Source organism: Pelobates fuscus, chromosome 7 (genome assembly GCF_036172605.1).
Source record: "Pelobates fuscus isolate aPelFus1 chromosome 7, aPelFus1.pri, whole genome shotgun sequence".
Classification (NCBI taxonomy): domain Eukaryota; kingdom Metazoa; phylum Chordata; class Amphibia; order Anura; family Pelobatidae; genus Pelobates; species Pelobates fuscus.
This window is the reverse complement of record NC_086323.1, coordinates 164,329,030-164,356,677: the sequence shown is the minus strand read 5'-3', so window position 1 is coordinate 164,356,677 and position 27,648 is coordinate 164,329,030. Positions and strand designations below refer to the sequence as shown.

Below are 27,648 nucleotides of genomic sequence, written 5' to 3'. Positions count from 1 at the left end.
CCCTCAGCATCACCCCCCCACCACCCTCAGCATCACCACCCTCAGCATAACCCTCCGTCACCACCCTCAGCCTCACCCCACTCACCATCACCCCCTCCTTCTCACATCACCCCCTCTCACATTACCACCTCTCACTCTCACATTACCCCCTCTCACTCTCACTTTACCCCCCTCACTCTCACTTTACCCCCTCACTCTCACTTTACCCCTCTCACTCTCACTTTACCCCTCTCACTCTCACATTACCCCCTCACTCTCACTTTACCCCCCTCACTCTCACATTACCCCCCCTCACTCTCACATTACCCCCCCTCACTCTCACATTACCCCCCCTCACTCTCACATTACCCCCCCTCACTCTCACATTACCCCCCCTCACTCTCACATTACCATCACCCCCCTCCCTCTCACATTACCATCACCCCCCGCTCCCTCTCACCATCGCACCCCCGCTCCCTCTCACCATCGCACCCCCGCTCCCTCTCACCATCGCAGCCCCGCTCCCTCTCACCCCTTCTGTGATTTATGTACTTTTGTACTCCAGACAGGGAGACCGACCGTTAGCCCTGATTCCCTGGAACTGTTTTGAGCATAGGACCATGTGCACTGTCGGTCAAAAATAAGACTTCCAGAAATTCATGAAACCCTGAACTGATCTGCGTGATTTTTGGATATGTTGGTCACCTAGATCATGGCTATCAGGGGATGTAACTTTTGTGTGGGTTTTGTGTGTTTAAAGGTATTTTGGGGGGTATTTTGTAAAAATTTATGTTTTTTTCTGTGCTTGGAGATAATTGGATTAGAATAGTACAGTTCCTGATCCAATTATCTCCCAGGCACGGAGGATGGATTATCTGATTCTGTATGGGAGTGTCCTGGACCTGAGAGCCAATGTGATTGTGTTTTTAGTTCTACTGTGGTTTACTCTCAGGTCCAGGGGGGGAATGCCCCTTGCATGGGGACTGTCATAAAAGGACAGTTGTGGCTACCATTAAACTGAGATTCGTTTTACCCTTCATGAAGTCTAGAGCTCTAATCACTACTCTGCTGGAAACAGGAGAGCTATAATCACTGCAGCACTTGGGATTCGGGAGACTACGAACGGATAAAGTCAGCCGGAGTATAGGGGATCCGTTACATATGTGTTTTTCCATCAATTACTAAATTGAATTACATTAAAAATAGTTTTAGTTAATGTGTATGTGATTTGTTTATACATATATATGCATGTATATAAATGTGTGTGTGCATATAAGCACAATTGTATAATGTATGTTTGTAATACAAACATAAATATATTCAGTGCTGAATTTGCTGCGAGGCACACAAGGCATTTGCCTTCAGTGGAACTTTCCAGGGAGCGGCAAGAAACACAGTCCCCAAATGCCCAGGCAAATGCCTTGTTAGCCTCGGGGCAGGCGGCTAGCCTAGTTCTAGGTGGGTGGCAAGGTGATGTCACCTTCCGGCTCCCGGCATCACTCTGTGGCGTGCGAGGAAGCTAAGCAGGGAGAGCGCACAAATCAGCGCCCCCTGGCCGCACACCTGGAACTCAGCTAGCCGTCTGCCTGGAGATCAACTAGCCGACTTCCTGCCCGACCAAACAGCCCAGCCAGCAGCCCCACTTAACCCCAGGGAAAAAATCCACCCAGCTCTCCCAAAGGTCAAATAATCTGTGAGTGTTGTGGGCAGGGGGAACATGTGTGTGTGTGTGTGTGTCTGTCTGTCAGGGTGTGGGTGGGTGTATGTCTGTCAGTGTGTGTGTATGTATGTCTGTCAGTGTGTGTGTATGTATATCTGTCAGTGTGTGTCTGTGTCTTGTCAGTGAATGTTTGTATGTCTGTCCGTGTGTGTCTGTGAGTGAGTGAGTATGTCTGTCAGTGTCTGTCTAAGTGATTGTGTGTGTGTGTCAGTGAGTGTGTGTGTCAGTGAGTGTGTGTGTCTGTGAGGGAGCCTATGTGTCTGAGTGTCTGTGTGTGTCTGTCAGGGTGTCTGTGAGTGTGTGTCTGTCAGTGTATGTGTGTTTGTGTCTAAGTGATTGTGTGTGTCTGTCAGTGTGTGTGTGTTTCTATGAGGGAGCCTGCGTGTCTGAGTGAGTGTGTGTGTGTGTCTGAGTGATTGTGTATGCCTGTCAGTGTGTGTGTGTGTGTCTGCGTCATTGTATGTGTATGTCAGTGAGTGTGTGTGTCTGTCAGTGTGTGTCTGTGAGTCAGTGATTGTGTGTGTCTGTCAGATTGTGTCAAATCAGTGAGTGTGTGTGTGTGTATGTGAGTGTATCTGAGAGTGTGTGTCTGTCAGTCAAAGTGTGTGCTAGTCTTTAACAGGAAGAGGTGTGGCCTTGACCAGAAGGGGTGGGACAAATGTAAATTAGGAGGTGCCCGAGTTCCGTCATGACTAGGGCAGCACAGATCCAAAATACACCACTGAATATATTACATATGCAGTAATACACATGCATATTTGTCTCTCCACATCTGCCAATTCTCATTTCTCTCGAGACTTGGCTGCCAGAGTGTTCTGATTGTTTGGTTTACTAGTCAACCAATCAGAGTGCTCTTGGTTATATTGCAAAGTGTGGAAACTTTTCCCATGGTTTGCGATACTTTCATGAGTGAAGATAGATTCTTTTTTTGTTCTGGTGTTATTTTTGTGGCAGGGTTTTTTTTTCGATCGGGTCTTTTTTATTTTAATGAGTGGCGTTGGGAATTGTGGATTTTTATTTGGCTTTTTTGGGGGCTAAAGAAAATAAGAATTATAATAAAGCAGACTTCTGATGGTGAATATTTTTTTTTACACTATTATCAGAGTGAGGTTGGTATGCCATTTATTTTATGAGGCATCCCCCTTTATTACAAAAATGAGGGACTCCATTTGTCCGCATGAGTGGTTACAAGGGGTAGGGGACACTAGCCCCCCTCCAACATTATAGAGAATTGGGCATGAGTGGGGGCTAGGGGAGGGGAGGAGAGGACACTAGGCCATCCCTCTTATATTTGTTAGGGCATCCGCATGCTAGCATGGGATGGGGCCTTTTATAGTTGCTAGTCTTAATGATTAGAAGACATGCTCCACACCTACCAGATGGCTTATGGGGGCACATGGAGGTAAAATACATCCGTTTTAGCATTATGGGAGTCTTATTGATATAAAACGAGAATTGCCAATGCAGTCGGAACGTGGTTGAAATCCAGACCAGGCACTGCAGCAACTGTGCCTTGCTAATGATCGGATTCTACCTCAGTCTGACTGAAGAGGGATCTAGTGTTCTGTGAAAGTAGTAGCCGGATTTTTTTAGGTCTTAGTACATATATTTCATTAAAAAGAATGTTGTATGTTTTAATTATATGCTTCAAGGATAACTAAAAATCTTTACATTCTGGTGACCTTTATTTTTTAAGGAATGTCTATTCCTTCCAGAGAGGTAACCGTGGGTTGTTCCTTCACCCCAATGAATGTTATTGCAGAGTTTACAGTGTGCACAAACAAAAATAGTAAAAAATGAATAAATAAAAATGACTGGCCTCGCTGCACATTAATTTTGTCCCACAATACCTCTGGCTCATGTGCGCTCAGGCATATATGGAGACATTCTACATGGGTCCTCTGAAATTCCTCCAGCAGTGTCAAGTAGACGCATGTGCCATGCATACTATACTGTTAACTAATTTGCATGCGTTGCCTGGTGTGCCCAGCAATGCAGCTACATTTAAATAAAAATTAATCTATAAAGAATTTTAAACATTTGTTTCCAAAGTGACAAATCCACTTTAAAAGTTTAGCAATGGGGGGGGGGGGGGGGGGGGGGAAACAAACAACTCACTTACCTCCCTCAGGTGAATGTTTTCTTTATCCTTCTGGTCTAAAAGCACTTCCAAATGATTAAGCTGCGACTCTGCTTCTACCATACGTCTAGTTTTCTCATTTTCTTCTTCCATGGTTTTCGATGGCAACCCTTTACTTTGTAACATTTCAAGAAGCTTTTTAATTGACTCGTCTCGGGCACTTAGGGTCTGTTTTTGTGTTTCAATTCTCAGTTCCATTTCTTCTAGAGTTTTTCGGAGTAGGAATAGTTCTTTGGCCTGTCTGTCGTGTTCAGCCTGAAGTCTTCTGAAATTCTCCTCAGTGAGCTCAATGGTGAAGTGTTCGGCCCCCCGGTTCCCACTTTCCTGTTGTAGAAGATGATTAAGGTCCCTCTGAGTTCTCAACTCATCTTGGAGAGCTTGGATAGTTAACTGTAGATGCTGTAACACAAGGAGGAGAACATCACATTAGTGGTCTAGGTGATCCATACTGAAGGGTTCAGAAAACAGAAAAGACAAGCATGTGGGTCAAATACTACAGTAGGACGTGCATGGAAAACTGCAAACTACAACAAGTGCTGTGATAAAAACCAACTACACGTACAACTATTAATAAATAAAATACATATACGTCAATTTGTAAGCAATATGTGAAGTATTTATCAATAAACCTGATTAGTAATTAGAGATAAGACAGCTATAACAATGATCTTTTTATGGCTATATTCTTTCCTGCACTTGTTGCAAAAATGTTTGTCTACCCTAGTTGAGTCACATAGCATAATTTCCTTACAGGTTTGCTCCTTGCCTTTGGACAAACGCTTCTTTGTGGACAGGTTTGACCTATCTCTCAAAACACGAAAACGTGGAGACTAACATACATATACACTTTTATTTATGTTATAATATAATTATTACTGTACTTGTACCTAAGTTATGTACATGTCATTTGGTTGGTAACCCATTTTAGGAGTATAAAAGTATTTAATAGCTCATTCTTGATTAATAATGTAATATATAATCGAATTTTGTAAAATAGCATATGCTTAGGCATTCCTTTTTTGATGAGTGGAAATTTGTCTGAATTTCTATAAATGAATTCGTATGAAACACAAATAAACTAATTGCAATCTGCGGGAAACTATGCACTCTTAGCTCATAAGAGGTATCTTGTGAATATAGTGTGAAACGAAACCCTATGAACCCTATGAAGGTCTATATTACTTTCATATAACTATAAGGGAGGTTTAAAACTGCCCCTACCTGCCATGTTGAGGCTACTAAAGACTAGTGACTGAGCAGCTAATGCTCCAGTGGCTTCTACAAAATAGGTTACAAATAAGTAAGAACATTGTGAGGGCTATTAAATAAAGTGAATAGGGGGAGCTAATGTCCACCCCCAGCATCCATCCATGGGCGGCAGGTAAGGGCTCTACTTTAATTTAATTCACAGTGGGGGCTAATGTCCTTTTTGCTTTAACTGTAATGGCTTTTTTACTTGGACTTTTTAGGGGGCTGACAACCTTTTTGTTTTTAAAAGAAAGACGGCATCTAATGACCTGCGTGAATGTATTTCTTAACAGGAAATTTTCTCTTGGGCCCCCCTTACTGCTCTTAGGGTGAGTTTGGTAGGCAGGTTTTTTTTATTTAAATGGGTGGCATGGGGGGGGGGGGTAGTGTTACAATTTAAGTGCCAAAAGTTTAGGGGGAGTGGACAAGCTCATGTCCACCCCCATATGTATTAAATAATTAGCCACCATGCTGTCTATGGGTGGGAACTGGGGGGGCATTAGGTCCCCCCCCCCACATTACTATAATTAGAGCCCCCACCCACCGTGTTTAGCTGACATGCTTCTACTCACAGTTTTAAATCTCCCTTATACTAATATGTGGGTTAATATGACCCCAATAGGCTTTTATTTGTTAATGTGGCTCTCCGGGGAGTGGGGTAAAAAAGTAATTTTTAACTTCTGACTTGCTGGCAATGAGAGAAATGTTTTTAAAAAAAAGTGGTTGTCTAATTTTATTTGCAACAAAAATATGCAAGCAAAATTTGGAAACATTTAACCAAATAGGTTTCTTATCTCGTGACGAAACTCTTTGTGGCAACTGAATTTTCCATCAGGTCTAATATATTATATCCACCAAGTTCTATATTTAAAATCGCAATCTATTGTGGGCGGTTACCTTCAGTATGACTGTCATATGCCTGTTCCAAAGAGGGGGGACCTAAGCTTTGATCCCAAGCAATGATGAAGGACCATTGCTACTCAAGTGTTGTTGGTCAATCTGCTCTACCGTCTGTTCTTCTCAATGAAAGTTTCAATAATAACAAGAAGAAACTAATCTGAATATTTTTTTTTCCCAGACTTAAGGGGTAGACGAGTTTTAACCCTTTAAGGACAGAGGGAATTGTTCAAGTTCTAAACTAAAACAAAACCTATAATTTGCGCTATGTGTTTGTTCCACCGTAATTTAAGGGTTTCTCTTGAAGTGTCCCGTACATATTAGATATTGTTTTATGTTAACCAATAGAAAGGGCTTTTATTTAATATCATATATGTATTCCAAACATGACATTAAAGGAACACTTTAGGGTCAGGAACACAAACATGTATTCCTTCTCTACAGTGATAAAACCACCATTTAGGTGGCTTACCCCCCTTAGTCCTCTTAACAGTTAATAAAACTTACCTTATTTCCAGCGCCACACAGGTCTGCCGGCACTGGCCCTGTCCCAATCTGCCTCCTAGGCTAATATAATAAGAATTGATGATTTCAGCCAATCCAATGCTTTCCCAAAGGGAAATTGATTGAATTGGCTGAGATCAGTAAGGAGACAGGTCGGGGGCTTGGCCAATCAGCATGGGGGCTTGGCCAATCCGCACCTCCTCATTGAGATGCATGGAGATGCTGAACGGCACTACCAAAAGCAAGCACCCTCGGTGGCCATCTGAGGAGTGGCCACTGGAGGTGTCCCTAAGGGGCAATGTAAACACTGCCTTTTCTTTAAAAAGGCAGTGTTTACATGAAAATGCCTACAGGCACTGTCTATACTCTAGACTCTATACTAGAGCAAATACAATCAGCTGTAGTTGTTCTGGTGACTATAGTGTCCATTTAAATGTGAAAAAAAATGTTCAAGTGAGTTGGGGGGGGATGTCAAAATGCATTTTGTTTCCGCATTTTTCCATATAATACTTTTTACACATCCAGTTTAACTAAAGAAAAATAACTCAAAATAGATTCCTCTATCAGTCATAACTGGTAAATGACTCACATGTTAATCCTCATAGGCTTTTTGACATATTAATCTTTTACCAACCCCCCACCCAATGCTATACTAACCCTATACTTACACCAATGCTAAACCTACCGTACCCTAGATGATCTCCAACCCAAATACAGCATTAACCCAAGCCCACCACTAACTCTACAGTTAACACTTACCCTACCCTACGCTTACCCCTAAATCTAACTCTAACCCCATCACTAACCATAACCAAACCCTCTTTTAATATAATTTTTTTATTAAAAAATGGGCTTCCTAGTTAAAACAGTAGCTAGTGATATGTGTGGATCATGTACTGACTGTTTTCATAATTACATTTAATATAATTATGAATGGGGCCTGCTTCCCAACAAACCACACTTTGATCGGTGCATGGCAGCTTTCAAAGCCCAGCACCAATCACATCAGCATGAGCACGATTGCTCAGCCATGGGCTCAAAGCAGCACAATCAGTCTGGGCCCACTAAAAATGACCACAGCTGACAGAGGGTAACAAATGATACCTGGGACTCAATGGTGTGAGCAAGGATTTATGTTAAATCATTTAACCCTTCATACACCAAAACTGCGTTTTGAATGTGTCAATACGCCCCAAAGGCATTAAAGCCCATTATAGTTTGGACGTACTTACACCTCCTAACGCCGTTAAAGTGTTTTGGGAACATCAAGTAATTCTGAATCTCTGTCTGTGATATATTAAATAGAGAGATACCACACAAGCTTGACCCTCTGAACTAGGGATAGGCAGGCTTTGGCACTTCAGATGCTTTGGACTACACCTCCCATGATGCTTTGCCAGCAGTATGGCTTTAAGAGCATTAAGGAGATGAAGTCTACAACATCTGCAAGTGCCAAAAGCTGCCTACCCCTGCTCTAAACCCTTACTGGATAAATCTTTTATTAGATTTATAAGAATTAAGCAATTTCTGCAATTCCAGATGATGTGAACTCTACCTCTCCCACAGCGCTTTGCAGGCTTTCTGATTTAAATGATAAAAAGGTGATCATGATAAATCTCTCAGGTGTTTTTAATAAAAGTAAAAAAAAAAGTAAAAGTAATTTAGAATGGAAAAAACATCAAACCCAGATTTAGATCAGTGATACACTTGTCATTTTTCTAAATTTTACTTTATGACTTGCTTTGCTTTAGGATGAAGTATGCTCCACGGACGGTAAGTAAAGCCCACCGCGTTTTATGGCAAAACAACATGTCCAAACAGTTTTAGCCATCAGTAATAAAAAGCCACGTAGAATCCCATAAACCATTTGTGTACACTCAAGTACAAAACATTTTTATGATCTTGTCAGTGACATAAAGTTTACAAGTTAACCCGACCTTCATGAGTAACATTTAATTACCATGAACATTATTACATTACATTAATGGCATATCCTTTGGCACTATTACCAAGGAATGTGTGTATTCCAGCATGCAATCCTAGGGGGTTTATTCGCTAAACTGGAACATTTGCAGAACTGCAAACTTTAGTAGAAAACAGTCAAGTTGATAAAAAGAGATTAATTGTAGAATTTCAAAGTTTGATTATGTTGAGCTAATATTTGCCATTTTTTTTTAAGCAGCGATCTACAATTCACAGTTTACAAATAAAACCACTATATTTTCATTCTAATCCTTAAATATGTTTAAAAAAATAATAATAATCAGTATCACAAATCTAAGCACTGCAAAGAGGGAAGAAATAGTGGTAAAGAAAAACCTTCTCTTTTTATCATCTATAGAAAATATCAAGACATAAAAACATTTGACATGTTTAGATATAAAACATGTCCAGTTGCATTAGACATGTGGTCGTCTTTTTTTCTGCCTATATGTCTAGCTAGCTAATTTTGTACTGCTCATTTGCCACACATATTTAATGTCTTTATATTTTTAATGGGTGATAAATAGATTTTTTTTAATAACAAGTCTTCCTATTGCTCCACTCTGTGATATGCTCAGATCTGGGAACAAGGCGTTTGACATTTAATCCTGCTGTACACTCAAAGTGAGAAGCTGTTAAATTTCTCTAATTTAGGCCCTAAATAACCGCTGATAATGTTTATTAGCAGTTTATCCACTGCTGATAAGCTTTTTATTTGGGGCTATTTAATTCTAGTTGAAAATTGGGTACTTGCTCTAATAAAAGACAAGCCACTGGACATATATTGCTGCCCAGTAGCTAGTAAACTACAAAAAGTACATATGGTCAGCCAGTGTGGGCTCTAATAAAAACAAATGAGGGGGGGGGGGGACTATTGCCACCCAGCCCTAATTCATGAGCGGCAGGAGGTGGCTCTAATTATTAAAACTGGGGGTTGGCGGACACAATACTTTCCAAGCAGCCAACCAGTTTATTGGGTTCAGCTGCTAGACATTAAATCCAGTCAAATTTGCAAACCATTTTGACCAAAACCAGCTGGTAAGGCTTAATCCCCATGCCCCATGATAATTTACTTGCTGAAGTGCTTTACCCAGTGTCATGGTATCAGATAAATTAATTATTATTAATTAAGGTATTTTGCTAAATTACGTTGCTTAAGAAATGTTATGCTAAACTAATGCCATGTACATAATTAAGGCTCTTGATGAAATAAAAAATAAAAAAAACAATGAATAAATAAAAATAAAATTTTAACCAAAGAAAAACCCCAACAGTGAACTGTTTCACTACTTAACATGAAACAATGGCAGTGGACTATAGTGGCTATTATACATGCAGTGTCTATTTAAAGTGTCAGTACTCTCATCCTTTTAATGTAATTTAGGTTGGACAAACTTGATAATGTGGACGTGTTAATTCTAGATCGTCAATATGGCAGAGATGGGGGTGATCCCCTAGTGGCCAAGAAGAGAGTTAATATCAATCCACTCTTAAACTGTCCAAAATTTAACTGGGTGCCAGGACACTCTAGACAACATGATCACTACAATATGGCTCTTTAATAAACACTTTAATATGATGGGATACTGGTTTGTATATAACGAGTCCTGTGTTTATGATACACACTGATCAGCCACAACATTAAATTCACCTGCCTAATATCATTTAGGTTCCTCTCGTGAAACAGCCCTGATGCATTGAGGCATGGACTCTGAACATGTCCTGTGGTATTTGCCACTAAGACATTAGCAGCAGACCATTTAAGTCCTGCAGGGTGGGACCTTCATGGCTTGAATCTGTTGTGCAAGCACATCCCAAAAATGATCAACCGGATTGAGATTTGGGGAATTTGGAGGCCCAAGGCCCTTGAAATCTTTGTCAAGTTCCTCAAACCATTCCTGAACATTTTTTACAGTGTTGCATTGTGCACTATCCTACTGAAATAGGCCACTGAGATCAGGAAACACCATTGCCATGAATGAGATGTGGTCTGCAATAATCTCTAGCTTTGTGATATGTGTCCAAGAAACATCTATATGAATGCAAGGATCCACGTTTTTCCAGAACATTGCCCAGAGATTAATACTGCCTTTGCCAGACTGCTTTCTCCTCCTAGTGCATCCTGCTGCTATCTCTTCCCCAGGTGAACCACACACATTGTGAACTGCGGTGAACAGGAGTCGTCACGGACATTATGAATGGTCTGCTGCAGCGCAGCATACTGTGTGTTCCAACAACTTTCTATCATGGCCAGCATTAAGTTTTTCAGCAATATGAGCTACAGTAGCTCTTCTGTGTGATCAGACGATCACGTATCAATGAGCCTTGTGTGTCCCTGACCCTGATGCCAATTCAATGGTTGTCCTTCCTTGCACACTTTTGCTAGGTACTAACCACTGCATATTGGGAACACCCCACAAGACTTGCCATTTTGGAGTTGCTCTGACCCAGTCGTCTAGCCATCACTATTTAGCCCTTGTCAAGCTCACTTAGACCTTTTTTGCTTTCCCATTTTTCCTACTTCCAACACATGAAATTCAAGAACTGACTATTCACTTGCTTCGTAATATATCCCACCCCTTGTTGTTCTCTAGTAGTCATCTGAGTGGTGGCCAGTGGAGGTGTCCCTAGGCTGTAATGTAAACACTGCCTTTTCTCTAAAAAGACAGTGTTTACTGCAAAAAGCCTGAAGGGACTGATTATACTAACCAGAACAAATACAATAAGCTGAAGTTGTTCTGGTGACTATAGTGGCCTTTTAATGTTGTGGCTGATCAGTATAATATATTGAATCTGAGGAACAATAACTTATTCCTAAGGGGTCTTCTCAAGGCTAAGAAAAAAGGGCATATGACCTCTCGATTTTTTACTCTTCTCATATCGAAGATTTACTAGTTATAGGACAAAATGTTTGCCGTATCAGAAGTACGTAACATTTTAATATATAAATATCTTCAATACTTGCATAAACATATAAGTGCTCATGTACAATTTAGTCCAACAACATATTTTTTTCGGCTGTAACTCAAAAAAACATTGTATTAATAATATTAGCTAAACTTAGAATTAGCAGGGACTGACCAAGAAATTTAAAACTTTAGGTCAAGGTTAAGATTTACAGTTCCCTGCTGAATTCTCTACATTCTCTACAAAGAATGAGCGAAAGAATGAGCGAAATGCGCTGGGTTCCCCAGGCAAACTATACTCTTACTATTTTACTTTCCAAAGGAAAGGTGGCTCGACCCACTCTGTCTTTAATCCCATTCTCAAAATGGATAACACTAAATGAAATATTCAATCTTTGTTTATTTATTATTATTTTTTTACTTTACATTGCTTAATATAGCAATTGTACAACGGAGCTCAGAGCTCAAGTGCATATTATTACATGCAAGCAGAAATATAAATGTACTGTATGCATATAATGCAACATGGTTATAATTTTTACTTTTCAAAGTAATAAGAGGAAAGTTTCGCTCATTCTTAAAACTATAACAAAAAATAATAACTTGCAGGGTATTCACTTAATCAGGAAATACTGAGGTGAGTTAATGGAATTGCAAATTATAGGCTTATAGGTCAAATATCAGATATGTTTTTTTCCTCCCCCCTATTCAGTTATTTAGAGCCAACATCTGGAATTCCATTGTCAATTCACCACAATCCATGGTTTAGTGAACAACCTGGTAGTTGTTTGCTAAATCAAAATGGGTTTATTAAGCAAGCGGTAAGTTGTGTTATTATAAATATATTTTTCAGTTTGACTATTTTAGACTAACTTTTGCAGTTTGATATCAAACAACAAGTGACAGTTTAGGCAAGCTCATAACAGTATTTCTTTAACTGTTTGTTTACAGAATGAATCGGCTTAGAGGAAACACTGTTCATCTACACATTGCTGAAAGCTGGTGTGTGCTTGTTTTACTCCTTTATAAAAATATGAAGTTTGGACGGCATTTTTAATGAGTAACATACAATGCCCCTTAGTCTATTTTAAAAATAACATTTTTACACAAGCAATGTCTGTAATGCATTTCAGAGAAATTATATTCTAAGACTTTGGGTTCAATAAGACAATCACAGACAAACACATTTTGTATTAATCCCAGGAGCAAGCACAAGCAGACACAATAAAACGTTTATAGGGTTTGAGGGTTGTGGGGTGGGGGAACCAAAATCAATGAGAACACAAACCTTGGTTTTCCTTGAATCCAAAAGCTGAACAGCATGGCAAATAAAAAAACAAAAACAAAAAGAACGAAGCAAAAAATCAAGACAAAAGCAGGTAAAATGCAAGCAAAAATCCACAACTGATGGGAAAGGAATCGGCAAAGTATTTTCAAAGCAGTTTGTGATACAAGTTACAAGCAATGCTGTTCAGACCACACAGCAACACAGAGACAATGTAACTAGGTAAAGAAATATGGAATGTAGAAACAATAAAAGCAAAATTGTTTATAGATAAAGAACTCATACATATTTTATACTTAGCACATATACATTTTATTAAACACTTTATATCTGTACATATAGCTCAGTGGGTTAAAAGCCACTGCACTATATTATTCAAAAATATACATTTAAATATTTTATAAAAGTCTGAATGCAAACTATGTTGTTGAGATTTAACAATGATTTTATGCATTTTATCAACACATATTAAAATTAACACATTCAAGACAATTAGGACCATGGTAAACATAGATTATTTAAACATTTGCTCTTCTAGAATCCCCACAATTCTTCGCCAAAACCCTAGGGGCCGGATATAAAAACCCCTGATCTATAAATTGTTTTCCTTCTTGTATTAGCATATTTAATATAAGAGAGTTGTCAATCCACGGACTAATAAATACAAGCAAGCTATTCTTGGACACATTTTACTGTATGGGGTAAAGTTAACCACTATGGTTGAACTACAATTCCTATGATGCTTTCACCACCAGATTTGCAGTTCCACAACAGCTGGGTTTTCACTTGGCGATTCCTGGTTTATAGAGTATTTGTGTTGGGAGTAAAAAAGCCTTTCCAAAACTCACATTTACTTTGTATTACTGATAAATCAATCATGGTAGCTCTTCAACTCAGCTATACATTCAATTTGGCTCTTCTGGCCACGATGGAATAATCAAAGAAGGGCCTTCCTAAGCAACACAACTAAATGGGATTTCTTTGCTGGCTAAATATGTGGTCATGCGGGTATTGGCTGAGCGTGACTGTGTGTGGGCCAAGTGGCTGTAGTTAGACTGGCTCCTGTGAGAGTTGTATCTCTGGACTCTCTACCGACAAGTCCCAAGGTAAAAGAGCTGATCGACAGCCTGTATCCTCTTTTGGGCGCAGGGCTGGACTGGAAATAAAAAGCAGCACTGAAAACGAATCATGCCAGCCCTAAAATGCACTGTGAAACACAGTGTGTATATAAAATAATAAATAAATAAAAAATAAATAATAGAAGACCCAGAACCCCCATCCCGATGGATATATACTGTAACACCCACTCGCAGTTACCACCCTCAGTCTGCTGTGATTGGTCCTGCTTGAGAACACATTCCCAAGCAGTACAATCTTCCATGCTGACAGGCTGGAGTCAGTAAATCCAATACTCACTCTTGCTGGGGGAGTAACGTCTGCTGGGGAAGTAACAGTGACATGAAGCAAAAAGACCTGCATGTCACTCAATCTATGGCTTTAGATGCTTTGTGCCGCCGAGCATTTTATTGACAGGTGGGAGAGAGACCATATTTTTAAGTGTTTTATATTTAAAACTATACCTTTTAATATATAGATTAAAATGTATTTAATATGCGTAGATGAAATTTAATGCACTTTAATATACTATAATATACATTTATTAATAATACATTTGTTTGTGTATATACTGTGTACAAACATTTCACTACTAGCTACTGGCAACACACACACACACACACAAACACACACACACACACACACAAACACACAGAGCAGACTCACAGTAATCTCTAGATTACCTAGTTGGGCCAGCACAGCTCTGGTGTTCCGCTTGGCTGACATCTGGCTGACATGATATGAGGTCACACATCCTAGCAGCATTTGCATGATGTACAAATTTCAAGAGGGCAGTTTGCTCTCTTGTTTTTTTTACAGCAATACATATCGAACCCCAGGCAAGGGTGGCTCACCATTAAATTTTGCCGGTATCTCAGTGGGCCAGTCTGGCCCTGCCTGGACCCTGACAGGCTGTGACATGGGGAATAACAAGGACTCGCTTGCATTTGCAATTATGGTGTTCCACCACTGCCTTAAAGTTTAAATTCACTTTGAATACTCACTTTAGTAACTAGCCCTGATATTTATCCATCTCCGACTATGTATCCATCTTTTCATGTATTTTTTCCCGAATCAGCTGTAGTAATGTACATTTTGCAACTTTGTTCTCAATTGAATGTAATTCATGGTTCTTTAAATAAACTCTTTGATTGCAAAAGTACAGTGACAAAATCAAAGCAATTCTGAATTTTTCATTCTGAGTTTTGCCTAAACTGAATTTGTGAGTTTCACCTAAACGGAGACCTTAATTTGCTACAAGAATATGGCCAAATTTGGAGTAGTGAATTATCCTTTTCTTTAATAAGCCACTGAGAAAATTAAAACGTTTCAGAGAATGACTGTTTTAGCGTTCATCCCTGCAAAAAAAAAAAAAAAAACATCTCTATGGAAGAAATAAAACAGCTAATAAGAGCTGCTGGCTGATAAAATGGAAGCGGAATTCTGATTGTGTTATTTTGGTAGACTAGAACTAGAATCCACACTGTACTCGAAAAGTGGACAGCCTTTGGTCTGAGGCAATTAGAAGTATTTGTCCAACGTTTGCATCTCCATTACCCATTATTTATAAGTTGCAGTATTTAAAAAAATGCATTGAGCCTACATGTGGTACACAAAGGGTTAATAAATATACATTAGGCTCACACTTAGTTAGCTGCACTCATACAAACTTGAGCCACGTGAGAACATACCTAATTTCTATCTCTGTGACTGCTGTTCTGTCTGCATTCTACTGTACCCAGACAGCACCGAATGAGCTTATCATTAAACATGCTTGCATTGTGGGTAGGGTATTCTCTTAGCCAGAGCTGCCCAACAGATAGATCCCCAGTTGTTGTTTAACTACAACTCCCATGTTGCTTTGCATGCCTTTAGAATGCATTTTGAATGACTTCGTCCCATGACCACTGCAGACCTTAGAGGGAGGTGGCTTGTTGCATTGCAGTTTGCAATCATGTGACGTGCAGATCGCTTGAAGAAATAAAACAAAAAAATAAATAAACAGAACCTCTCCTACCGAAAAACGAATTTAGTCTGTCATAAAAAGTAGGATAACGTAGGCCACTGTCATAAAATTAAGACACTTCCATATGCAAAAAGAAAATGTTATCAGTTTCTAGTAGTGAAAGTAGAGCTCCGATAATATAGATAAACCTTCAATCTCTCAATATTGTCAAGATAATCATTTTACCTCATAAGTGTCCTGACAAGTCATCTGCTTTGGAGGGGTTAATTCACAACAATCCATATTTAAATGTAGTTCTTACCATCCCACTCTTTCTTCAGTTGTTTCCTCACACTCTTTCCATTATCGTATTTCACACAAGCCCTCTCCACGAAGAAGCTAAAGATGACTTGCCATTAAAATGTAAGTCACGCCATTCCTATTCTGGTCTTGCCCCTAATTATGTCAGCATAGTAAATTGCCATTATGCACTGAATTTAAAATGTACGGAGCCCAGCACTAATAAGTAGGGTGCGAATCACAAAAATAAAACAAACTTGTAAAAAATCTATTATAGAACACATTCCTCCACGCCCACATATGTTCAAGCTTGAGAAATACTCTTAACAGAATTACCATAAGAAATTTGTCAGGTCTACTTTTGCTTCTGCAACTAATTTGTGACCCAACTGGTGACAATACTTCTACAGTGGAATTTGTGAGCTTAGAGCAGATACCCTATTGTCACCAGGTGAGGTGTCAAGTGTTCGTCTTTCTATTTTTTTTTTTCAGATATATTAAGGAATAAAAGAATATTATGGTTACAGAGACGTTTCTGTAGATGGGGGGGAACTGGTACCAAAGGGAACGGGAACTTCTAGGCACTGATTTGGGAGATGTAGATGTACTACGGTTTGGGTAGATTGGACATCATCTGGACTGGTACTGTAATTTCTTGAGGACAAGTAAGACCAATATCTTGTAAGGAGATGTTAAGTGGACTGGACATCCACAAAGGACGTGAGTTTTTTATAAACCAATTATCTCTGTTTTTGTTTCAATGCATTAACTTGGCTCTCCCCAAGTAAACAGGGTAATCCAGAGGTGGACCCTATGCTCACTGTTCCTAGAAGGGTATCAGCTACACCTCACTGATGAGGCCCAAATAAAGCTGAAACGATTGTCTGGGGATGCGGTATCTCTCGCGCAGAGAGAACTTGCCAGCATTTGGTTCTGGACTGCCCTTTACGGGTGGGATTAGTCTGATGTGCTTTGGAATATTTTCTCTCTGTAATGGCACAAGTGAGCAAAAACTATTTTAAGACATGAGCAGGGATTTACCGAAGGGAAAACTACTACATTTCTCCAAGCTTCTGCTCTTTCTCGGAGTACTCATGCTCTTTGTTTTTATTGCAATAATTGAGAAATCCTGGTCCAAATCAGTAATGTAAAAAAAAACAAAAACAAAACCACAGACTGCTATGCCCCTTTCCTTCTGACACCTCTTAAATTTTGGATGAGGAAGGGGACAGAGCCAAAAGCTCCTTCCTCATTCTAGAAGATGGAAAGGGCTATTGTGCTCAGTTACAAGATTGATCTCCCAACAGGAGGCAGCTGTAAGACTCCTCCTGACCTATATGAATCCAGGGAAGAAGACAAAAGTTATTTCTGGTTGCTCTGGACAAGAAGGCGTCCAATCCAAATTACTGAATGAGTTAAAGGGCTGAGCTTATATTGCATAGCTAGTTCTGGAAGACTAGTATAAATTACATGTAGGTGGCATATTTAAGATGCTGTCTGTTTTAATTAGCAACCTTTGTACCACCTTGACATTGCTTTTCATTCACTGTATCTTAAAAGAGCTCAGTGTTCTTTTTAAAGCTCCACATCAGTGCAACACCCTCTAAACCCACATAAGGCAGTAGTGTGTTGGAGTTGATTATATCAAACTTTTACTTTATTTCATTATTTTAAGAATGGACTCCTATGTTATTTGCAGTATAGTGATAATAGTGTTTCCCTCATGGGGAACATACGGTAAGTGTATATTTTTTTCATATATTTTCAGATTTTAAAACTGTTGTGTTACTGAACATCAGGATGCTGACTGTTCGGGAAAACACAGCTTGAGTGTAGGAATGCAATCCAGCCACCAGATGGAATAAAAGTCACATCTGAATTTTAATTCATAATGACCATGTGCTGTTCATTTTTATCTGTACATCACATAGGTATTGCATGTAAAGCAGCATGTAAAATACTTTGATATGGCACAGTTAAGGGACAGTGTTACTAAGATTTAAAAAAAAAAAAAACACAAAAATAAAACACAGAATATACTTTTTTTGCAGCCAATCTGCAATATAATATATATATATATATATATATATATATATATATATATATATATATATATATATTTACTGATAAGCCCAATATAAATGTAGTTTACAAACATCTGCAATGTCAAAGATAGGAATTATTAACTATGCTTTACCTAGACGTTGGGAGGTCTATCCTTCACATACAGATATTGGGAGGCATGAAAGCAGGATGGAAAAGGGGCATATCGGCGAGACGTATAGCATTAAACAAACGCAAACATGCAATGTGCCCGCCAGTCAACTGAATCTATGAACACACATGCACGAGTATGGCATGAAATGAATGTGTAAACATGTATACTGATCTGGACACAATAAAGCAAAGTCTGAATGTGAATGAGTCCTATCTGTGGCAGATGTTAGCATCAGTTTGTGTGTAATATACCTTTTTTTTTACCTCCACTGCCACTACATGATTCAAGAGTGTTTAATCAAGTAAGAAAAGTAAAAAAAAAAAAGTCACCAATTCAAAGATAGCGGTTAAAACAAATGGCAGCCAGCACTCAACCAACTCAAAACTTAGAAAAAAAAGTATTCCCTGAGGGGAAGACAAATGCTTGTAAAACCAATTGTAACTAAGTGAATACTGGATGCCCCCCCCCATACCCCTCCCCCTCTTCTTTCCTTCTGTACCCCCTCCCCCTCTTCATCCCTCTGTGTTGACAATTCATAATGAAAACAATAACAATTGTCAAATAAAAATATAAATAAAAAATAATTCTATGATTGTCCACAGACATTTTCACGTTGCCTATATCTTAAGGGGTTTGTCTGACACACACAGATTATAACCTAGTTGATCCCAGGAATAATTATGTCAAACTAATGCCCCCCCCCCTCACCCCCCCAAACTCCCCTCACTGACCAAGCTCCCAGTAAGTCACACAAACCCTAAATGTAACGAGCCACTTACATTAATCATAAATTCAAATGCTTAACCTGAATGTTCTCTGTGACGCAAATACCTGAGGAGCTTTAAAGGGATTTGAAAATTAAAAGCTAACAGTTGTGATTTACATTTTTAGATCATGAACAACTTAAATCTGAAATGATTCAGACCAAGTAATGTTAAAATATCTGGGTGTTTAACCATCGGTGTTCCAGGAAAGTGCAGTATGCCACACAAAGTTCTAGTCTGGTATGTAAGAAAATCACTGTATTTAATCCCTCCATGATAAGGGATGAGATGAATCCCATTACACCAGGGGTGCCCAATAAGTATATCCCCAGATGTTTTAAAACTACAGCTTCCATGATGCTTTATCATTCTAAAAACATTCTAAAGGCATGCAAAGCATCATGGGAGTTGCAGTTCTACAACATCTGGGGATATACTTTTTGGGCACCCCTGCTTTATATTATAGTGAATCAAATGCCATGAAAGGGTTGAAGTATACTGGTTCCTCTAGGAAACTTGTCTAAGTTATACTATACAAACCTAAATAGAACATTAAATGAACTACACCGATGTAGACACCCAAATTCTGCTGTAACCCATGTTTGTGGACTACATTTCCTATCAGGCCCAGGAGGTCATCTTACAGCATTGGCATAAGGTGCTTCCTGAGAGACTATACAGCAGGCCTGTACAACATGCAGCCCGCCAAAGGATTTCAGGCAGCCCGCGAGGAACCACCGCAGTGGCTGCACTGGGGCCCACTCAATTAGGAGTCTCATCGGGTGTCCCATGTGTATGTTTGCCAGTGTGTGTATGTCCGTCAATGTGTGTGCATTTGTATGTCTATCAGTGTGAGTGTTTCTTTATGTCTGTCAGTGTGTGTGTGTGTGTATGTGTGTCTGTCAGTCAGTATGTGTATCTGTATGTCAGTGTGTGTGTGTGTGTATCTGTATGTCTGTCAGTGTGTCTGTGTATCTGTATGACTGTCTGTCTATCTGTATGTCAGTTTGTGTGCATCTGTATGTCTGTCAGTGCGTGTGTATCTGTTAGTGTGTCTGTCTATCTGTAGGTCAGTGTGTGTTTGTGTATCTGTATGCCAGTCAGTGTGCGTGTGTATCTGTATGTCTGTTTATGTATCTGTATGTCTGTCAGTGTGTGTAACTGTATGTCTGTCAGCGTGTGTGTGTGTATATGTGTGTATCTGTATGTCAGTGTGTGTAGTGTATCTGTATGTCTGTCTGTATTCCTGCCTGTGTGAAGCTGTATATCCTTTAGTGTGCATGTAATTGGTACTAAAAGCCTATCTGCGGCCCAAAGAAGCTGCGCCTATTTAATTTTGGACCCCACCCACTGCTAAGTTGTGCATGTATACACATTATTGGAACTTCCAAATGACTTTGACATTTTACGCCACAATAGTTCAAATAGTAACATTATGGCCTAAAATTTGAAATTCACTTTGAAGTCACTCTGAACTCCTGTCATTTCATACTTTACAGTCAATGCTTGGGAAGCACATATTATAGCATGGTTGTTAATCTCTTGCCCCCACCACCAGCCAAAAATGCTGCTGGACTACAAGAGCTATAAAATATGTGGCAAACCTAAGATAATGATGAGAGTTTTATTCCAACAATATCTGGAAATAGCTTTTTGGTGTTCTTCTAACACATGATAGAAATATGACAAAAACACAGATGATGCTATCTGTGTGCTTTTTAACATTACATCACGCCCTCTCATTTTAAGCCCAATAATAAAACTGTAGCATGGTATTGTTGACATTGCCAGGCCAATTAAGTAATAAAGAATAGCAAAATAGCCCAAAAATTACATTGAGGCAGTAAAATTATAAAGTGAATGCGATATGTAGCTTTATAACTTGGCTGAGATAACGGAGCTGCGTGTTTATGGTTATTTACTACAATAAAGACATCATTATAACAAAAATTTTAATTGCTTTAGCGATCTCTGTGAAAATGCCATCTGCTGGACCATGTGGCGATCGTTTAAACTGGCATCAGCCCATTCTGTCTGGGTTACTGAATGAGATCATTCCGTCTAGTGGCACAAAGATATGCTGAGCTAGTATCAGATGCATCCGCCTTCTAGGAAATGCAGTGATTACAGTCATCTAATTATTAAGCAGCTAAAATCTATAGATAGATGCATGGTCCTATATTTAATATTGCTTAAATTGCAAATTAAATAAACAATGTTAAAAATGTGATTAATTTAGCCCTTAAAGGGCCCTTGGCGTTGGATCGATCTCCTTGCACGACGTCACTCCGATGGGGGAAGCTAATGCACATGCACAGCAAGTGCCACGCACACATTACATCTTTTTTATAGGAAAGCATTGAATCAATGCTTTCCTGTTGGGATTTTAAAAACGCTGGACATTCTCATTCAAAATGGGAGGACGTCCAATGTCGTTTAACAGAGTTGAAATCCAGGAGTGAAAATCCAGGAAGCGCCTCTAGTGCCTGTCTGGAAGACAGCTACTAGATATTGTCTTAACCCTGAAATGTTTTACATTACATTGCATGTTTATTGGGAGAGAAGCACTTTACCCAGACCACTTCAATGAGATATAGTGGTCTGGGTGCCAACAATGTCCCTTTAAGCAACAACATTGCTCAACGTGGACTTCTAGGTGAGTTATAAGTTGCCTATGCATAAAGGAACTGGACAGTGGTGTAACTCCATTCCCTGGTGTTCGGTTGTTCGTACCCACTTGTTCGTCCACCTTTGTCATACCCCTTCAAACAAAAACCTCCGTGGCTGTCAACCACAAATTGGTGATTAACTTGAGTGCTTCCCTGTGTGGCCGCCATTCGTATAACTGAACGCAGGTGGGCTAGTGCATGGTGGCCATTTTGTCTCCCGAACGCAGGCAGCGGTACCTGGTCATCGAACGCCTGAAACTATTTTTGGAGTCGCATCTCCGCGAACCCGGGCAAAGATGGTACCGCTGCCCATCCCACTTCCTGACCAACTAGATGAACGGCGTCCGGGAGATAGGATCTACCAAACTGTCAAAACTTAATTTGAATGGCATTCCCGAACCACTATAGGGATATAAACGCTATTTCAACAAAGTGGGTGCTCAGACCAGAGCTATTCAGTAATATGACTTTCGTGGGGTTCCTATGTTATTAAAATATATTTTTATGATGATTTGTATATGTTTTGTAATATCTGAGAGATAATTGAGTTATAGTTTTCTCTCATCAATTATCCCATCCTAGGGGTCAGTGCATAAACACTGTGTGTGCCCAGAATTAAATCCGTTGTACTCCCGAACTGTGTGTCGTCCCGTTGCTGGGCAGGAAGTGGGCGATTCACTTGGCTATTTCTTGTTCCTGAGTTCCTGAATTTCCTGATCATAGCAAAGGGAGAGTCCTAGTCAGCACTAAGGCTCTGCTACAAGTGGAACTGCAAGGGCACTCTTAAAGTGGTCTGTACCTGATATTGGAACAGATGACAGAGCTCCCCCACCGGACCAACAGAGATCTAGCTCACTCTTCACCAGACCACCCACCATGGAAGGTAAGGAGGTGGATGGCAGACTCTATCATCTGTACACATACTGCTCTAAGCCTTCTCCACACACAAACACACAACACTTAGCAACTATTATTATTCTCGCCATTTATATAGCGCCAACAGATTCCATAGCGCTTTACAATATTATTAGAGGGGAGATTTAACTAAATAGGACAATTACAAGAAAACTTACAGGAACGATAGGTGGAAGAGGGCCCTGCTCAAACAAGCTTACAGTCTATGGGAGGTGGGGTATAAAACTACACACAACACTCACAGAAACAAAGCCCAGGGCACTAGTAGATGGCCCTGGGTAATGTTAATCTAGCTATTAAAATAGTTACTTACTTAAAAGCTTTCTATATTTTTCATAATTTGCAATAAGGGCATGGATTATAAGACGTGCATGAAAATAATAAATGTACAAATTAACTTTAAAGGAATACTCCATACATTACGACTATTACAGTTTGCATTGCTTCCAGTCTTCTCAGAACGTTAGAAGCTGAATACAAGAACTAGTTACACTCTATAATTCGATGAAATGGGTCAGCTGACATGCACAGCCTATGAATGAACACCTACAATGGCATCTAGTTTCTCCTGTGCTAAAACAAGCTGTAGTGCTTTTGGGTCTTGACGTGTCCCTTTAAATACCAGACGTGTGTTCAATAAAGTGAATTTCTCGCACATGAAAAGTCTTTGTAAACTCCATTTTTGTATTGTTTTTCTGATTATATAATTTGTTGTCTTCATTGTATTTATAATTTGATACTATTTATATGTTTTGGTTTTGTTATCTGTATGTTAATTCTCTCTTTATGGCATTTCCTTGGTTACAAAAGTACAATTAGATTGATAAAAAGTAATTTAAAATATTAGTAGTGTCCTTCTATGCAACATCACAAATTGACAAGATTGCAAAGGTAATGGTAGATAGCCCTATGCCTACTCTAGCTTTAGCTCTGTAAGTGAACTGCAGCAATTTCTACAAAAATATTACAGCTCTAAGTCAGTCTCTCAGAGAAGTCAGTAAGGTTAAGATACCAGTGGCGGATCCAGAAGCTAATCTCGGGAGGGGCACTGGCAGATTATTTTAAGAAACAATCCAGGCACAATAACCACTACAGCTCTCTGTAGTGGTTTTGGTGCCAGGAGTTGCTGTGGCGCCCTCCCAGAGTAAGTAGTCAAACTGGTTAAAAAAACTGTTTGATAACTTACCCATGTCTGCCGGGATAGGGGTTGTAGTGTGTATGTGTGTGAGGGGTGCAGTGTGTGTGAGGGTCGCAGTATGTGTATGGAGGGGTAGTGCGTGTGTGAGAGGGGTGCAGTGTATGTATGGGGTAGCAATATGTATATTGGGAGCAGTGTGTTTGTGTGTAAATGGTGCAGTGTGTGTATTGGGAGCAGTGTGTTTGTGCGTGAGTGGCGCAGCGTGTTTTTGTGTGAGGGGTGCTTTGTGTGTGTATGGGGGGCAGTGAGTGTATTGGGGGCTATGTGTAAGGGGGGGCTGTGTGTGTGTAAGAGGGGCTATGTATGTAAGGGGGAGCTGTGTGTGTAAGGGGGGGCTGTGTGTAAGAGGGGGGCTGTGTATGTAAGGGAGGCTGTGCATGTTAGAGGGGGGCTGTGTGTGTAAGAGGGGGCTGTGTGTGTAAGGGGGGCTGAGTATGTAAGGGGGGCTGAGTATGTAAGGGGGGCTGAGTATGTAAAGGGGGCTGTGTGTGTAAGGGGGGGCTGTGTGTGTAAGGGGGGGCTGTGTGTGTAAAGGGGGTCTGTGTATGTAAGGGGGGTCTGTGTATGTAAGGGGGGCTGTGTGTGTGTAAGAGGGTCTGTGTGTAAGGGGGGTCTGTGTGTGTAAGGGGGGGCTGTGTGTGTAAGTGGGGGCTGTGTATGTAAGGGGGGGCTGTGTATGTAAGAGGGGGGCTGTGTATGTTAGGGGGGGCTGTGTATGTAAGAGGGGGGCTGTGTAGGTAAGGGGGGACTGTGTATGTAAGGGGGGGCTGTGTAGGTAAGGGGGGGCTGTGTAGGTAAGGGGGGGGCTGTGTAAGTAAGGGGGGCTGTGTAGGTAAGGGGGCTGTGTGTTTAAGGAGGGGCTGTGTATGTAAGGGGGGGCTGTGTATGTAAGAGGGGGGCTGTGTATGTAAGAGGGAGGCTGTGTATGTAAGAGGGGGGCTGTGTATGTAAGAGGGGGGCTGTGTATGTTAGGGGGGGCTGTGTATGTAAGAGGGGGCTGTGTAGGTAAGAGGGGGACTGTGTAGGTAAGGGGGGGCTGTGTAGGTAAGGGGGGGCTGTGTAGGTAAGGGGGGGCTGTGTAGGTAAGGGGGGCTGTGTGGTGCAGTGTGTGAGAGGATAGGGGGGCAGATAAAAGATATTTTTTTTGTTTTAATTATTAAATAAATAAAGCTAATGTCCCCCCTCCCTTCTTACCTTTGCTGAGGGAGGGGGAGACATTGCTTTCTCTTCCAGTCCCTGGTGGTTCTAGTGGGGGAGTGAACTCTAACCTGCAGCTCAGGCTAGAGTTCACTCTCGCGAGAACGGAGCGTTGCCATGGTAACGCTCCGTGCTCGCGAGAGGAGAACCCGGCGGAGCTGCAGGTAAGAGCTCCCCCGGGTTCTCTCTCCCACTCCCTCCCCTGCCGGCCGCCCAGCAATGTGCCTGTGGGCCGGGGAGGGAGATCACTGATCTCCCCTCCGGTCCGTGCAGGCAATCAGCAGGGCTGGTGCTTGGATAGCACCAGCCCTGCATGGGCCGGCAGGGGAGAGCCTCGGGCAGCAATATTTTCTCGGGGGGGGGGCAATTGCCCCGTTGCCCCCCCCTGGATCCGCCAATGTAAGATACTCAGTTCCAGTTGGCCATTATCAAATTTTGTCAAAGCTGTACATTCTGCATGCACAGCTTAGACTGAGGATTGTCTAAACGGTTTACAAAGTCAAGTTCACCAAAAATGGCGGTTATAGGTATACTGATAAGTTTCACTCATCCTAACTATTAAGATGAAACTACTCATGGGGAATAAACTAGTTTAATAATTAAATAGAATTGTTTATAAATATATGCAGTGGCCAGTGGTACAACAGTTTCTCCATTTTTGTCAAACCAACACTCGTATTCATATTTCTCAATGTTCGCCTGATGCTGCTAAACAAATATATACTGTGCTGTACAATTAGTATCATGGATGCTATGGACTATAATAGATACAGCCTGTTGAAGTGGTTATAGTACCACATGCTCGTGAAGCTGTACCTATGGTTTTCAGTCAAACTGTTTTAGAGTGGTTTGACACAATCTGAGTGTTCCTAAGAGGACCCAGATATCCATATCCTCTCACTTCTCATATTTATATTGTAGCAGTTATAATTTTACCACATGACAGGAGGCTTCGTATTTGCATATCTTTCTTTACTGAAAACTCCAGCAGCATAGAAACATAACCAATCAGAAAAAAGTTATTATGCCCATAAAAGGCCCTGTCTATGACATCACTTCCTCTTTCTTTGCTGCTCCAGCCTACAACAGGTCAGAGTATTTTGCCTCTCCTGTGTAACCTCTTGTTTACAGAATATTTGTATTCGTTTTTCCTTTCATACTTGCTAATATACTCCTGGCTCTCCTATACCTGTCCCTCCTAGACTTATACTGTATTCATGACTGTTTTCTCACTGTCCCCTGGTATACTGGTGCATTACCTGCAGAAGTTTTGTTTCCCTAGCTCGGTACGCGGGCGCAGGGGTGGACTGAGAACCCTCAGGGCCCCCGGGCAAAATAAATCAAGGGCCCCCTTACAGGCCCCACCCATGCTCCACAAGCGCCACCCTTGTCCCGCCTCCAGCCACACCCTACACAATCTTTAGGCACAAGGAACAAAAGTGCAATTATCCCTTCGAGGCCCCTAGTAGAGACTACAATTGAGGGCTAATGGGCCATGGAGTGGGGTCTTTCTAGCAGAGGCCATCTCAGCGTCCATTAGATAGCCTCTACTGGAAACAGTCGCCTCCAGGCCCCAGTAGAGATTACAATTGACAGCTACTGGGCCATGGAGGGGGGGTCATTCTAGCAGAGGCTATCGCAGTGTCCTTTAGAGAGTGTGTTAGAAAGAATCTCCTCCAGGCCCCATTAGAGACTACAATGGAGTATAATGGGGCCTGCAGGGGTGTCTCTCCAACACTCTGGTTCCTATTCACAATATAGCAACACAACATAGCTTGCTGATACCTAGGCCAAGTTGGCTCCTCTTACCTTAATTACTGTTGCTGGCTGGCAGTCTGTGGGCTTGCTAGAAGGCTGTGGCTTGCTGGCTACTGATGGCAGGCTGTGGGCTTGCTGGCTGGGGCTGGCAGGCTGTGGCTTGCTGGCTACGACTGGCAGGCTGTGGGCTTGCTGGCTGTAAGCCTGTGGCTTGCTGTAGGCCTGTGGGCTGGCTACTGGCCTGTGCCTGGCTGGCCAATGGGTTGACTGGCTGGCTACTGGCCAGCCTGTGGGCTGGCTGGTCTGTAGGCTGGCTGGCTGGCTACTGGGGCACTTGTAGATTATTTAAAGAAATAATCCATGCACAATAACCACTACTGCTCTGGTGCCAGGAGGGCCGGGACCCCCTCCCAGAGTAAGTAGTCAAACCGTTTAAGAACAGTTTGACAACTTACCTGGGGTCTGCTGGGATATGGGGCTGTAGTAGGGTATAGGAGCAGTGGTGCAATGTGTGCGGGGTGCAGTGTGAAAGGTTCAGTGTGTGTGTGTGTGTGTGTGTGTGTGGGGGGGTGTAGTGTGTGAATGTGTAGGGTGTGTGGTGCAATGTCTGTATGAGGGGGCTGTGTATGTGTGTGGCAATGTTAGTATGGGGGGCTGTGTATGGGGGGGTCTGTGTGTGTATGGGGGGGCAGTGTATGTGTGTGTGTGTGAGGCAATGTGTGTAAATGTGTATGGTGTGTGTGGGGGCAGTGTGTGAATGTGTATGGTGTGTGTGTGGGGGGGCAGTGTGTGAATGTGTATGGTGTGTGTATGGGGGCAGTGTGTTTATGGGGCTATTACCCCTCTCTGTTTTATTCCCCCCTATCTATTCCCCCTCTTTGTTCAATTCTTTTTTTAATTCCCCCA

General features: G+C 41.2%; 1 protein-coding gene across 3 annotated transcripts in view; it reads right to left on the bottom strand.

Annotated features, from left to right (window-relative positions):
* ERC2 (ELKS/RAB6-interacting/CAST family member 2) overlaps positions 1–27,648 on the bottom strand; it is a 1,126,181-nt gene that overhangs the window by 996,264 nt on the left and 102,269 nt on the right. For 2 of the 3 annotated variants that reach the window (XM_063426897.1, XM_063426898.1), the window contains exons 3-4: positions 12,666–12,689; positions 3,822–4,238 (exon numbers count right to left, since the gene is read on the bottom strand). In XM_063426897.1, the coding sequence (XP_063282967.1) occupies positions 3,822–4,238; positions 12,666–12,689 (441 nt within the window). The remainder of the gene's footprint in view (positions 1–3,821; positions 4,239–12,665; positions 12,690–27,648) is intronic. The other variant, XM_063426899.1, reaches the window with a different exon arrangement.